A 13460-nucleotide genomic window follows, 5' to 3' on the forward strand; every position below is an offset into this window, starting at 1 on the left:
CTGCGCACGTAGCACACCAAGGCCCGCCATCGTCGGCCGATCTGGATGAAACGTTGCGAGATCGAGATGCGAGAATAAGCATCTCAGAGTTTTCCTTCACTCACCGAATTGACGGTTTTCAGAGGCTGGAACAGGTCACTCGTGGGTCAATAAAGCGGAACAACCTGAAATGAATAGCAAATGCCCTCTGGACGGATGCGCCCGACACAGGTCGGGCGTGAACCCAACGGCGCTGTTTGGTGGCTTGGGGTTGTCAGAACCGGGGCATGGGACCGCCCCTGCCCAAGTGTCAACGTTGTCTGATGGGGACCACAGCAGACGAGAGCAAGCCCCCCCAGAGCAAGTAGTGTTCAAGGCGAAGTGGTCTCGTTGTTCACCGAAGGAGCGCGTTGAACAGCCTACAGGTCGGCAAGTCAAGCCAGTTAGTAGTATGTAGTGTACACCATCAACAACAGGCCCGCTAAGGCCATGTCTTTCGGCAGGGCTGTTTGGCGAAGCAATGGGAATGGGATGCTCCTTGTCTGAGCGGGAGAAAAACGGGGGAGAGCATCGCCGTTGCCTCTTTTCGGTCGTCTGCGTGGCTGTCAAGACAGCCATCCCTCGAGTATCGTTCGTCACCTCACACAGGCAAGGCAGCCTGGGAGACGTTGCACTTGTTGCCTTCTCCCATGCATTTGCGGCTTGCCCATGCAAGCAATGCCGCAATCTGCAAGTGAGGGAAATACTGCGACAACAGCGTCGCCAGAGTATAGCGGTGAGCAAGCAACGGAGACATGTCGAGTTGCATCGCATCTTTGGGGCTCAAAGATCAGCCCCGTTGACCCCACGCGGCAGTTGCGGGCTGTAGACGCAGAAAAGCCTAAGGGGGATCGAGTCAGGGCGGGCAGACGCAAGTCATTGCTTGTTTGGTGGTATGCTTTGCGCTGTGGCGTGGTCTTTGTATGCAGATTATATGGGTATGCGCCTTGCAGAAAAGCGAGATGCTGCAGATGTAGTCCAAAGGGGAGGGGAGGGCGAAGTCGAGTTTCGGTGGCGGCATCTGACCGGCCATGGTGTTGACGAGAGAACTAGTCTAGTACGGCGAGAGGTTGTTGTGGTTTGGAAATGGGTGAAGTGGTGCGGGGTGGTCTGCCGTCGGCCGCTGTGTTCCGTCGGCATCGCCCAGTCAATAATGGTGGTGATATCCATACTTCCGAACGCCTAGTGTCGTATGGTGTCGAACTCAGGCCCGGGGATGGCGGCGCGGAGAGGGTTCCAGAGTTTTCGACACGTCCCACAGTTGGGCTTGTTGCTTGGCGGTTGCATCGTCGACAACTGACAGCCATCAGGGCGAGGACGAGGGGCACGACAGGCGGGTAAACGCAGGAAAACTGAGGCCGAAGATGCAGGAGGTGTTGGTTGGGTCGAAACGGGGCATGGTGTTGGATGTGCCGCGGACCGGACAATACCACAGCAGTTGCAGTGAAGAGTCTTGCAAGTGGCAACCTGATGGATAGGACAGAGCCCGACGGGCCGCTCAGAGGCATACATCCACTTGAACATGGACATGGTTGGAGTCAAAGTCGGATTACCGGCTCAGTGGAGCACACGACAGGCGACGGTGGACGACAATAGGCGCCTCAATGTCCGCGAGAGGAAGGGATCGTGGTACTTAAGGTTTGAGAAGTGGAGGATAAGCGTGTGGCAAGCAACAGAGACTGCGACGAGGCAACCAATAGTGACAGGCCGGTATTGTTCTCCGATGCTCATGAGTGTATGTTTGGAGGGGGCACATTGCCTTTCCGATGTTGAAGGAATCCAGGAGGGCGCAACATCCACGTCTCTGGTTATGGTTGACTGTTGAAGTTTGAGCGAACCGTCGATGAAGCGGCACGTCGTTGATTTGCTCCTGCCCTCCCGTTTGCTGTTGAACGTTCCTTCCCTTCCAGACTCCCTTGATACGTACCTCGGTACCTTCCCTGACAAAGCAAGTGGAAAGTACACAGGTACCTCAGAATCCATGGAATGGCAAGAGCAAACCTGCAAGACCCGTGGGTTCCTCCTGCCTTCTAAAGATGGTCCATCTTCAAGCATGACGGCGGCGCGGTCTAGACTTCTGGTCTCTTGGAGCTGCAAATGAAGCAATTTCATTCTGTGACATCCAACCCGGTTGATCGATAAAAACGAAGAAGAAAACGAGGGAACAAGAGAACATAGCCGTGGGCTCCCTACGTGTTCATGTTTATGCACCAAACAGCATCTTCCATTGGCCCCAGTACAGGCCATTCCTAGCTAAAGGCAATAATTCGCCAACCGTCCCGAACGGTTGACGTCCATTGACGTCCCTCGGCCAAACTCCCCGTCGTCACCACGCGCTAACACAATCTTCGAGATCCAGTCACCATCATTTCCGCTGACGCTGACGTCGGTCAAATTCCCGCCTGCCTTTCTAGTTGTCACTGGTGACCGACCGTATCTATTAGTCAGGGACCCGAGCAGTTCCCCTGCCGTAGACCCTTAGCATCGAGACAGGCGCCGCCGAATTTCAGAGCAACGGACCACACACGCCGCAGAAGAGATAATTGCAACATCGACCTTCGAGACGACGACAGAAATTGGACAAATGGAATCTCGGGGTTGAGCGCCCCTGGAGCGGTCTGGCGCAAGTTCTCTCGTCCCGTTGCCAACGTGCCATTGAATGCGTATGTGTGCAACATCTACGCAGAACCAGGCGCATTTGAATACATTCAACACTGGAAACTCGACAACTGTAGGCTTGTTCTTACTGTGGTAGGTAGCAGTTGTTGACAGTCCCCGTCAGGTACAATGTCACAGGGTCTCGTCGGTGGCGATGGAATGTTATCTGCCCAATCCTTTGGAGTGCAGCTGGATCTCTCTTTACCAGTCGACAGCAGCAGAGTTATTTCAGGCCATTCCACCAGGCATTGGAGAGACGTGGCCCAGACCCTCCTTACCTTGGCTGAAAGGTTGAAAATCTAGGATTGGAAACTTCGCCGGGCCTGAAAAGCGCCAAACTCCAACCGACCAGCCCGGTGTGGTCCTGATCCTGGCCTCACAGGCTCTCACCTTAGCTTCTCAGTCCTGATCCACGTCCAGCCAGCAGGACGTCATCGCCATGATCGACACGGACGACAACCGGCTTCCCAAAACGGCAAGGGAGCGACCGTTTTGCACACCATCAACACCTTGCCAACAGCCATCAACCCGTCAACTGCATGCTTGCTCACCCCAATGGCAGGGTTCTTTGCCTCGCCTTTGAGGTACGGAGGACTGTCTCACATCCCACCGCGGGTAGGCTCTGCTACCTAAAGTTTCATTCTCCTGAGCCAGCGCCATCAGGTCGGACCCTTGGGTCGGAATAATTACACCAATCTTGGCTGAGTTCATTCCGCGGCACCTGCGCTCTCGCCTCTCCCTTGTCTCGGGACGCTTTTGCACTTTGGGTTGAGGCCACCATCCATGTTATCTAATGTGTAGTCCTCTGCACAATATCATCATCATTGTCTTTGGAGGTACACTCCATTTCGCATCCCGAGACGTCAGCGGTCAGCAAGCAGCTTCGTTGCCATCGAATCAACATTTAAGTACAACAGATTGCATGCTCCCGGACGGAGTAAGGCTCCTGTGATCCTGCCAGCTGGAAAGCCACAATTCGTCTCGACATTCACAGTTTGACACCGAATCCTCCGAGCAGAATTTGGCTTTCTGCTATTGTAGCTGATTGAGGACCACACGCCACCGAAAAGCAGACACCGAGACAGGAACTGCATGTCAACTCCAGAACCCCCGTCTCATGCGACGTCCGCCTGGCTTTCATCTGAACTTTGTGAGAACCATCTACACTGCAGAGACGAAACGGCCCTAGCCAAGCAAACTGCTCCTGCATGTACCCTCTGACTGGCCTGACTTGACCCTTCAACCTCGAGTCTGAGCAACTTCAACTAGACTCTGTGGCTGATTGTCAACCTAGCTGTCGACGCGCTTGACCGTAACTGCGGTGGGCTAAGGAGTCTAACAGTGGGAGAGAAAACAAAAGGCCAAACCACCCGGTACTGGTATTAGTCTGCCGTCATCTCGTTGACTGCTCCGTCACTGACGACGGCGCTACCTCACGGCATTGGCATTGACGTTGACGCACGTCCGCCCATTTTCTACCAATCTTTCTCGTCAGCTTAGGACAACTTGACAAGGTACAACCAAATACCTCTGGCCATCATTAGCAATACTTCACGTGCAGAGGTCAGCACCCGAGAAGAAGACGCTCTTTGGCATTTGCGCTACATGCAGCCTTGTCACGACGAGAAGCGACCAGCCGTCGTCAAGTCCGGATAACCGCAGCCACTCGCCATCTTCCGAAGACCCCTACTGGAGGAACATTGTGCGCCTCGAGTACACGGTTCGGCCAAGTGACATCCTTGGCCTTATCACCCAAGTCCTTGGTTTTCGCAGAATTCGTCAACGTCCGTACCGATACCACCGACACGACGCCCTCAGTACTTCCGTATACCTACTACAGCCGGCTCCCCGCTACACCGAAGACAAGCTCTCGGGCAACCAGTTGTATTGTCCCATTGTTTGCTGACTGTCTCCTCTCCCTGACATATCTGCTAATAAGGGGATAAGGACACACGGGCTGGAGAGGGCCCCGGTGCATCCATCAGCATCCATCATCAAAGCAAACCCCCCGCGATCCTTGCTGCTCAGTCGACAGGGATCAGTCGACTCCTCCCTCCGTCATTGCGCCCGGGATAATCCCCTCCCCAAAATACTCGACGTCGCAGTGTCTTCAACCATTGCCCAATTTTTGCCCCCCCCTTCTCTTCTGGCTCTCTCTCTTGCGTTTCTCGGATGCCTCAGCCTCAGTGACGTTATCTCTGTACTACGGTATCTGGTAGGTGATTCTCTCTTCCTCCTACGTACACACATCCCGCTTCTTCACCTCATCTTTCTTGTACGCACAAACACGCCATGCGTATGGTCTATACTCGGCACAACCATCCACAGTGTATGGAACCATATGGAGACCTTGCATGGATTCATTCATCCTATTTTTGAGACTACGCCCGCCCATTCAACATCTGCTTGAGTCTCCTAATAAAGCTGACTCGCCCCTCTTTTCCTGCGGTACTGCAGATGCATGCAGTTGAATTTCCACTCCAGTCCACAACAGACAGACTGGGACGTTTCGACAGCGATCCGACGACAGAGTCCACCCAACTCCAGCCCGACCTGCTAGCCCGACCTAAGAACCCGACCTGACCCAGCCCATTTGACGGGGGTCTTCCACCACGAACACGACCAAAGGAACGGGAAGAGACCAGACTGAAGTGATCTGAGAGGAGACCGGGACCCCGCCATCTTTCATCAACCAAAAAGAATCCACCTCATAATCCATTTCAGCGGGTATCCCAACGATTTGCCCCTCCTCTTTCTCTCCTTCACCCTCTGTGCAAGAGAGGGAGAAAAAAAAACCCCCCCCCCGAACAAAATAGAGCACCGTCCACTTGGTAGCTCTATCGCCCAAAATCAGACAACAAAGTAAGACACCTCGACGCCCAAACAAGCGACAGCCCGAAAAAGGGCGCCAAAGCACCTCCAAGTCAAAGCGACCGAGAGGGGCAAGAATTTTTTTTTTAGGAAAGTGAGAGAAGAGACCAAATTTCCTTAGGGCGGAATTCCTCACGTGGTTGCGACGTGCGTCCAGCCGCTACGGCCGTCCCGCTTCATATCCATCTGTTCAAGGTGGTCAGCGCCCAACCCAATTCCCGACTGCCCCTCCTCACCTCATCCTCCTCCCTCGACGTGCACCCTCGAGGCGCTGAGCATTCTGCCTCATCCAACTCATTCCGGAGGAAAGGCACCTCGACGGCGACAAGCGAAAGCCACACGTAGGACGATTTGTCGACGACTCGACGACTCGACGTTGCCATGGATCACCGTTACTCATCGTCGCGATACACCACCGCTCGGCCACGGTCGCCCACTTTCAATCCTGCGAGGGCTTCGCTTCCCACCAGTATTGGCTACAGTTCCATGTACGGGGGTGATATTCATGTCATGCCCACGTCTTCGACAAGATATGCCTCGGGCAGTTCTCGACCCCATCATTCCGGTACGCCGACGACCACGACGACGACTTATGCAGTCACCAAAGACCCCCTCGCTCGCGGCCCCGGCCTGAGAGAAGCGAGCCGCAATCGCTCTCATCGCTCATCGACCCTCGACTCTACCTCTGCCCGACCAGTCATTGTCACCACAACCACCCGACCGCCGCAGGCCAGTTCATCATCGCACCACTCGTCCAGCAACAGACATAGCAGCCCAACTCGCGATGAGTATCGCTCCAGCGACTCGACATTCTACACGCAGCCTGCGTCATCCATACGTTCTCGAAGCCATCACCGCGGTGGCTCTTACAGCGCAACGATGGACAACGAAGAGTTTAACCGTATGCGCGAGCGAACCCTCGATCCTACACCGTCTAGGCACGATTCGTATCGCCCTTCGAGGTCTTCAGCCATTTATGCCAACACTTCCCGCCATGGAAATGCTCCAGACATTGGTGGCACGGATGGCTACGAATATACTACACCAAGCGACTTAGCACGATACGACTTGGACCACGCTCGGCCTCCTTCCCGATCACGCAGGCGAGAGAGCATCGATCGTGGCTATTACCGACCGAGTGTTAATGTCACCACGACTGAAAGCACTAGTCGTGCATACGATGCCGGCCGACAGCGAGCAGGTCCGCCGCCTACCACCTGGGGCTTGGACAAAATCAACCGCTCCTCCACAAATGTATACGACCCGTCCCAAAGCTCGATTCCTCCGGCGGCCCCTGTGGCGCCCGTTCACCTACCAGTTCCTCCCAGCCCAACAAGCCGACGCTCCACTGGTGGTATCCCTTCTTCCATGGATGTAGCCGCGGCGACTTCTGTGGCTGCGGCAACTGTCGCAGGAGCGACTGCCTCTCGGCGACCTGTGTCAGTGTACAACGAAGCTCCTCCTCGATCAAGCCATCACGAGGACTACTACAGGAGCCGCGATGACGATCGGGCTCAGCGACAAGCTCGGGAGCCTGATCGCAAGTACGATCCCATTTATGGCAGCGGCGACTACTATGACAACGGCGTCACTAGCCGTGGTTTTGGTATCCGTACAGACTCGGCTCCCGTTGGCGGCGACTTTGAAGACCGACGCAGGGAGGCACGGCCCGAGTCTCGGAATGGCTATCGCCCAGACTCCCGCACTGGATATAGACCAGAGTCACGCGGTGGCCACCGACCAGAGTCTCGAAGTGGTCATCGAACGTCGCCTCCGGATGTCAAGAGAGGCTCCGACGATGAATCCAAGCGACGAGAGGACAAGGATCGCTCAAAGCGTGATTCGGCTCGCGTCGAAACTGACAAAGATCGTCACCCGCGGCGGACCAGTACGGCCAATGAGGACGAAGCCGAGCGGAAGCGACTACGTGATAAGTTGAGTACAGGGCTTGGTCTTGCCGCCACCGCGATTGGCCTTGGCTCGGCCGTAAAGGAAAAGGAGAAGGAGAAGGACGAGCGTCCCGAAAAGCCGGAGCGGGAGTCCCGGCGCCGAAGCGACGAAGAGGACCCTGGAGCTCGTGCTGCCGAGAGATACAAGCCTCGGGAGGAGTCTCGGGACCCTCGTGACCGTGCACCCGTCATTGTCGAGACTCGCAGAGCTGCCGCCGAGCAAGAGGCAGACGTTCGTGATCGTGAGAAGGAGCGTGAAAAAGAACGCGATCGAGAGCGTGACCGAGAACGTGATCGGGAGCGTGACCGAGAGCGTGATCGCGACCGTAACCGCCGAGATGCCGAAGCCAAGCTCACGGGCGATTCTACAACTGCACAACAAGATGCGTCCCCCGAAGATGACGAGCAAAAGTCAAGACGCCCGAAGCGGCAGATTGGCTTCAATCCTACCAACACCAACGATATTCGAGAGTTGAAGGAGCAACTGGCAGCCATGAAGGATGACAAGCCAGAACGGGTCCCCGTTCCTGTTGACAGATCAGACCGTGTAGACCGTGCCGATCGGGCGGAGCGTTCAGAACGTCCAGAGCGCTCAGAACGTCCGGAGCGCTCAGAGCGTACAGAGCGGTCTGATAGATACGAACGATCCGACCGATTGGACAGGCCCGAACGATCTGAGAGAGACGACAGATCAGACAAGCAAACATATGCCGATCTTCCGCTCCGCGAGCCACACAGAGAACCGAAGGAACGCACGCCTTCACCCAAGAAGGAGTCGCCGCCACCAAAGAGAGAATCACCCGTCTCGCTCCCTTCAGCCGACTCGATTGTTACTTCATCCAGAGATGAACATCGCGACCGTGATCGCGATCTTACACCACCTCGTGACGACAAACAGGTCCGCGTTGTGTCTCCCCCACGCGACAAGTCCGACTCAAAGCCTCTCAAGGGGATTTTAAAGGCACCCAAGAAGTACCCCGAGGAGGACAACCCAATTCGCGAGGGTGTAGCACCTCACAAGGATGATAAGAAGCTGAGAGAAGTTCCTCCTGGTGCCCGTTGGACCAAGATTAGCCGGAAGATCGTGAACCCTGAGGCCTTGACCGTTGGCAAGGAGCGTTTTGAAGTCCGAGACGACTTCGTCATCGTCCTTCGCGTTCTCAGCAAGGAGGAGATCCAGGCCTATGCCGCCGCAACACAGGTCTTGAGAGGTATGTTGAGAAACTAGAAGCACTTGCTTTAACAAAGACTAATATGTGGAACAGAACGGAGACGCGAAGAGACTGGCAAAGACCGGGACCAGGATCGCACACGTGACCGCGATGGTGAAGATGACGACAAGCGAAAGCACCGTCACCACAGGAGAGAGGAAGGCGATGATGAGCGGTACGATGAGGAGCGTGACAGAGAGCGCCACCGCAGACATCGTCGAGATGAAGACGAGTACGAGGACGACTCGAGGCGACGTGATGATCACCACCACCGCCACCGAGAGCGTGACCGCGAGACTCTCGCCATTGAAGGCTGAGGAGTCCCGTGCAAGGAGATGTAAGAGGAAGCATGTAGCAGGAAATGATGATAGTTGTATGCGCGGAGCTTTGGTTATCTAACGGCAGCATTGGACGAGGAGCCCTTGAAAGCGAGAAGCGTATCTTTTCATTGAATTTATATATCTTTTTTTTTAACAGATTTGGGAAAGCGAGAGATATTTATGACTTTCACGTGTGGAGTGATTGGGTTCAGCGGCTATCAGGTCAATGTCAAAAAAGAAAAATATTATTGGATTTGCATATGATACATCCTGTCCACTTTTTGCGTGCTTAGCCATGAACGATTGACGCCTTCGGGAAGGAGAATTGGGGACGCAAAGGAGCGAGACGAGAGCGTGGAGGGTAGAGGGTCCAGAATTATTGGTCTCGTGAGGTGGTTTGCACGAACTGGTGTTAAGATCGCGCGAACACCATGACGTACGGAGGTTAGCTTCGTGGGTGAGGGGTTCGTCCTCGGGCTTGGCCGGAGGTGTGTGTGGTCGGTATTTTTTGCGGGTTTTTGGAAGGGCGCGAGGTTTGGGATGAGTCTGACAAACAAAACTTGGATTTGGCGATTGTTTGCGGCCATTTTCCTTCTTTTTCTTCTCATGGTTTAAGTGAAGGGAATTGCTAGAGTGGTCTTTTCATTCGTTTCGTGGAGCGAGGTTGCGTGAGGCGGGGGGAACTAGTTGAGGGAGCGAGAGCTGTTGGCGTTTGTCGAAACCGCGCTGGATGGGGGTTTTTCCCTGTATCAATACACCATGCCTGCCTTGGCTTGCCCAAGTATGCTTGGCGAGCTCTATTTCTGCAGTTCTTGGGGCAAGTTTCTGAAGATTCGGCCGCCGGGTTGATTTCGTCATGGCTCACGAGCTGTTATGGCTGTGCCTCGAATTGCGGCGCCTGAGACATACCTTACTAGGTAGGTACCTACTTCCATATAAAAAGGGGTTGGGAGTCCCGCATGAAGAAGGTATCGAAACAGAGGCGTCGGCTGACAGTTGCTCCGGTTTTCAATGAAGCTGTTGCCGATGAGAATATCGTAACTCTTCTTTTGGTGAGATATTAGATGGAAGCAGCGCTAGGTCGGGAGCTAGGGACTACCTTATAGTCGTCCTGGTCGGGAGGCCCGGCGCCCTCCGGCCGGGTGTGGGTCTACGAATATACGGAGGCGGATGCGGAATCTCCGAGAGGCCTGAGACATTACGTTATTATCCACGCCTTTGTTAGAGATAGTTTGGGTTTGCTAAACTTCCATCTCCCTGAAATGTTACGACATGGAGGACGAACCCATGGAAGTCGCTGGTGGCTGGTGGCTGGTGGCTGGCCGCTAGTAACGGCGCAGCGGCGTGGCTGCCGATGTTGACGCCTACAATTGCGGAAAGTCCATCGGGTCTATGTCGGACGTAGTCTGACTTGAAGAAAAGAACCTTGCTGAGGAACGTTTTGGGAATGATGTAGTTCTGACAGTTTCATCAGTAGCAAGTTTTCCCACGACCTTTTGAATCTCTCTTGTTGGAGAATGAAGTACGGATAATCACAAGAAACACATAAGCTTCTCAAGGAACGTGCTCAAGTTCTAGTGAGATAGCGCATCGTCGGAAAGCTCCTTTTCAGCAGTGGACTGGTGATGTTGAAGAAGCCCATGCAGGTCTACAGCGAAAATACGAGATAATGTATCCCTGCGCAGTTCGATACCTTGGAACGGAAAGTCCACACGGGAGATGGAAGCCAGCAATCTTGTACCTTCCTAATGCATGTCTGCCAAAAATTAGCGACATGATGCGATTACGGAGTAATCCACGTCCGTTATTCTACAAAAGTAAAGGCTTCACGAACCCTCGATCTTGAAGACTGATTGATAGACTTGATTCAACGTCCTACATAGCAATCGCTTCGGATTGTAAGCCATGAGACAAGATGAGGATCTCTCACTTGGCAGGCCTCCTGTCCATCGTGTCCGGCACCCTAGCTGCGACCTTCAAGTCCTGCACCGCCGCGCAAATCGTCACGCTCGAAGCGGCCATCGAGCGAGCGACCAACAAGTCCCTTGCGGCGATTGAACACTTAGAGGATAACCCCAACGGTAGCGATGTCCAGACGACGTGGTACGGGACGTTTAGTACCGCGCGCTATAACCGCGTGTTGACGGCTTTCAAGGTGCGTTTGGCGGGGCTGATACTCTTGACGGCTGAGAACCCAGATGAGTTGACATTGTTGAACAGAAATTCGCCTCTGATCTGGCTACGACGTTTTCTTAGGATTGCTCTTGTACCAGCACCGTCGTCTATGCAACGATTGGCGGCACGTACGGCGACGTCAAGATCTGTAGTGTGTACTTCAACGAGGCGATGCTACCGCCTACTGGGCGCCATCGGAATCAATGGGAGTGAGTTCATGTCCCGACCCCGAAGGCACCTATGTCTTCTCATGATCGTTATTCAGGAGACTGTGTCTGACTGAGATTCTGATAGCACCATTATCCATGAGGCGACGCACATGCGAGACGAGACGTGTTGGGGACGACTGATTATGGGGACGACTGATTATGGGTACGATGTCGACTTATGCAAGCAATTCGCCCTTGAAGATCCTGAGAAGGCGGTTAAGAACGCAGAGTAAGTTACGAGACCACCCTTCCAATATTTTAAAATAACTAGCGTCTTGTAGCAACCACGCTCGCTTCGCGGTTGAGGTGCCGCCTTGGGGTCCCTAGAGGAATGCGTCCAAACCACCACCAGACTCGTCCAGCTTCACTCTCACTCTCACACATGACACACTGCCCGCCCGCCCGCCTGCTCGCCTCTATACCCTCTATATTCAATGAATTTGTTTGATGCCATCATCGGCCCATGGTTCTCGTAGCGGAGAATGTCGAGCTGCTACCGAATTGCTTTGCACCCATGGGCTACGAGTTTGAGTCCCGTGAAAAGTCCTTGCATCGCTATTCAATAGTGTTCTATATGTGTATCGGATATCCGTATCCGTAACCTCCCCGTCAGGAGGGCTGACCTCCTATTTCTTCCTTTTTTTTTGGAAGTGTCGAAGGAAAATAAGTGTGTGATTGGTATTGTTGTTCTTTTGACTGGAGCTGAGAGCCTCGATCAAGGTTGATACTATGTATGAATTCACATCGTCTTCCATCGTCACTGATAATTCTCTACTCTACTGAGCCCACTCGCCTCACGCTGGTTAGTATAGAGGATCATAGACTGTTGAGTTCCAAACTTGTTGTCGGTGGTCGATTGCCTGACATGAACTCGTTGGTGTGGACCATGTGAGCTACGTCCGGCCGTCAGCTGTGATCATAGGGGTCTGTGAGTCAACAAGGGCTCGCTCCGTTCTTGTACTTCGTCATGAAGGTTAGTCAAAGGGCTAGCGAAGCTGTTAGCAGTCTGGGGTTAACACCGCAACTGATGATCCTCAACCACCTGCGTGCGTCTTACCATTGATGTCTTTGTGGCCCACGTGTTTACGAAAGGGGTAGTAGGAGATTGAGAGCGGGACTTGATACTTCAGAGCAGTATGGATCCCGAAAACACAACTGTACCTACCTGTCTCCATCAAGTACCCGAACCCGAACCTCTCAGCCTCTCTATAGAGCTTGTGGCACGACATGTGGTCTCAAATGTGGGTTGTTGGGTAAACTGCTTGGTTCATTCAAAGCTTGTGGCTGCAGATGAGGCCAGCTTGTGCTCTATTGGTACGTGTCTGGAAGGGTACATACTGTGCCTGATGCCGCCTGTAGACACGTCATTCGTCCATTTGGAAAGGGAGCTGAAAATCTTCTTCAGAGCTTGTTCTGTTCTAAGGCTTGTGGCTACGTCTGCAGCCACCTTATCCTCCAGCGGCAGGTATCTCAGAAGGTACGTACCGTGGTATCAGCCACCTGTCTGTCAATAACCCTCATTCATCCTCTCGATATTCTACTCAGAATATACCACGCCGTGTGGTTTCCCTTGAAAGCTGATCCCGTTGAGGTCGATCTTTTGTGCCTGTAAAGCTGGAAAAGAACCACCACATCCGACCAACAGGCCAAACCACCAAACATCGCAAGAGAAGTCAACTCGAGATATGTTCAGACCATATCAACCTCACCCTCGATGGCAACGCTGGGTAGAGACACTTTGAGACACCTTTCTGGAATTGAAGGACTGGAAGACCTGGAGGAGACCTTGGACCGAGCGCCAGGTCAAGGCATAGTGCTCGATGAAGGAGACATTGGCATGGCATTCGCAATGACGCCCCTCTGACACCAATCCCGGTCAGATAGAGCTCCAAGGAAAATAAACTGCACGATGCAAGTAAATCGGCCCACCAGGTTGATTTACCAAGAGTCTTAGAACACGTCTACTTCACCTCGGATTTCACTACTTTACTCAAGTTTCACAGACTACCCAACTACATTTATCTTTTATTTCTGATTACTCAGGCGTCT

At 53.7% G+C, this 13460-nt stretch overlaps 4 protein-coding genes across 4 annotated transcripts; 3 read left to right on the forward strand and 1 right to left on the reverse strand.

The window, feature by feature from the left end:
- On the reverse strand, positions 1–1123 carry BDP81DRAFT_11007 (uncharacterized protein). Its single transcript, XM_060581467.1, has one exon. It carries the CDS (start codon positions 790–792, stop codon positions 136–138), a length of 657 nt encoding a protein of 218 aa, XP_060451899.1. The 5' UTR covers positions 793–1123; the 3' UTR covers positions 1–135.
- A 1641-nt stretch (positions 1124–2764) lies between these two features.
- BDP81DRAFT_413586 (uncharacterized protein) lies at positions 2765–3021 on the forward strand. The gene has a single exon (XM_060589297.1). The coding sequence runs from the start codon at positions 2806–2808 to the stop codon at positions 2977–2979; it is 174 nt and encodes a 57-aa protein (XP_060451900.1). The 5' UTR covers positions 2765–2805; the 3' UTR covers positions 2980–3021.
- A 2486-nt stretch (positions 3022–5507) lies between these two features.
- On the forward strand, positions 5508–8734 carry BDP81DRAFT_11027 (uncharacterized protein). The gene has a single exon (XM_060581471.1). The coding sequence runs from the start codon at positions 5929–5931 to the stop codon at positions 8722–8724; it is 2796 nt and encodes a 931-aa protein (XP_060451901.1). The 5' UTR covers positions 5508–5928; the 3' UTR covers positions 8725–8734.
- A 2191-nt stretch (positions 8735–10925) lies between these two features.
- BDP81DRAFT_467313 (uncharacterized protein) lies at positions 10926–11738 on the forward strand (the record flags this gene model as incomplete). Its single annotated transcript, XM_060594452.1, has 4 exons — positions 10926–11182; positions 11284–11411; positions 11497–11640; positions 11693–11738. The coding sequence occupies exons 1-4, from the start codon at positions 10943–10945 to the stop codon at positions 11736–11738; spliced, it is 558 nt and encodes a 185-aa protein (XP_060451902.1). The 5' UTR covers positions 10926–10942.
- Positions 11739–13460: the final 1722 nt, after the last annotated feature.

Source organism: Colletotrichum phormii (assembly GCF_030913505.1).
Source record: "Colletotrichum phormii strain CBS 102054 chromosome Unknown BDP81scaffold_1, whole genome shotgun sequence".
NCBI classification, from domain to species: domain Eukaryota; kingdom Fungi; phylum Ascomycota; class Sordariomycetes; order Glomerellales; family Glomerellaceae; genus Colletotrichum; species Colletotrichum phormii.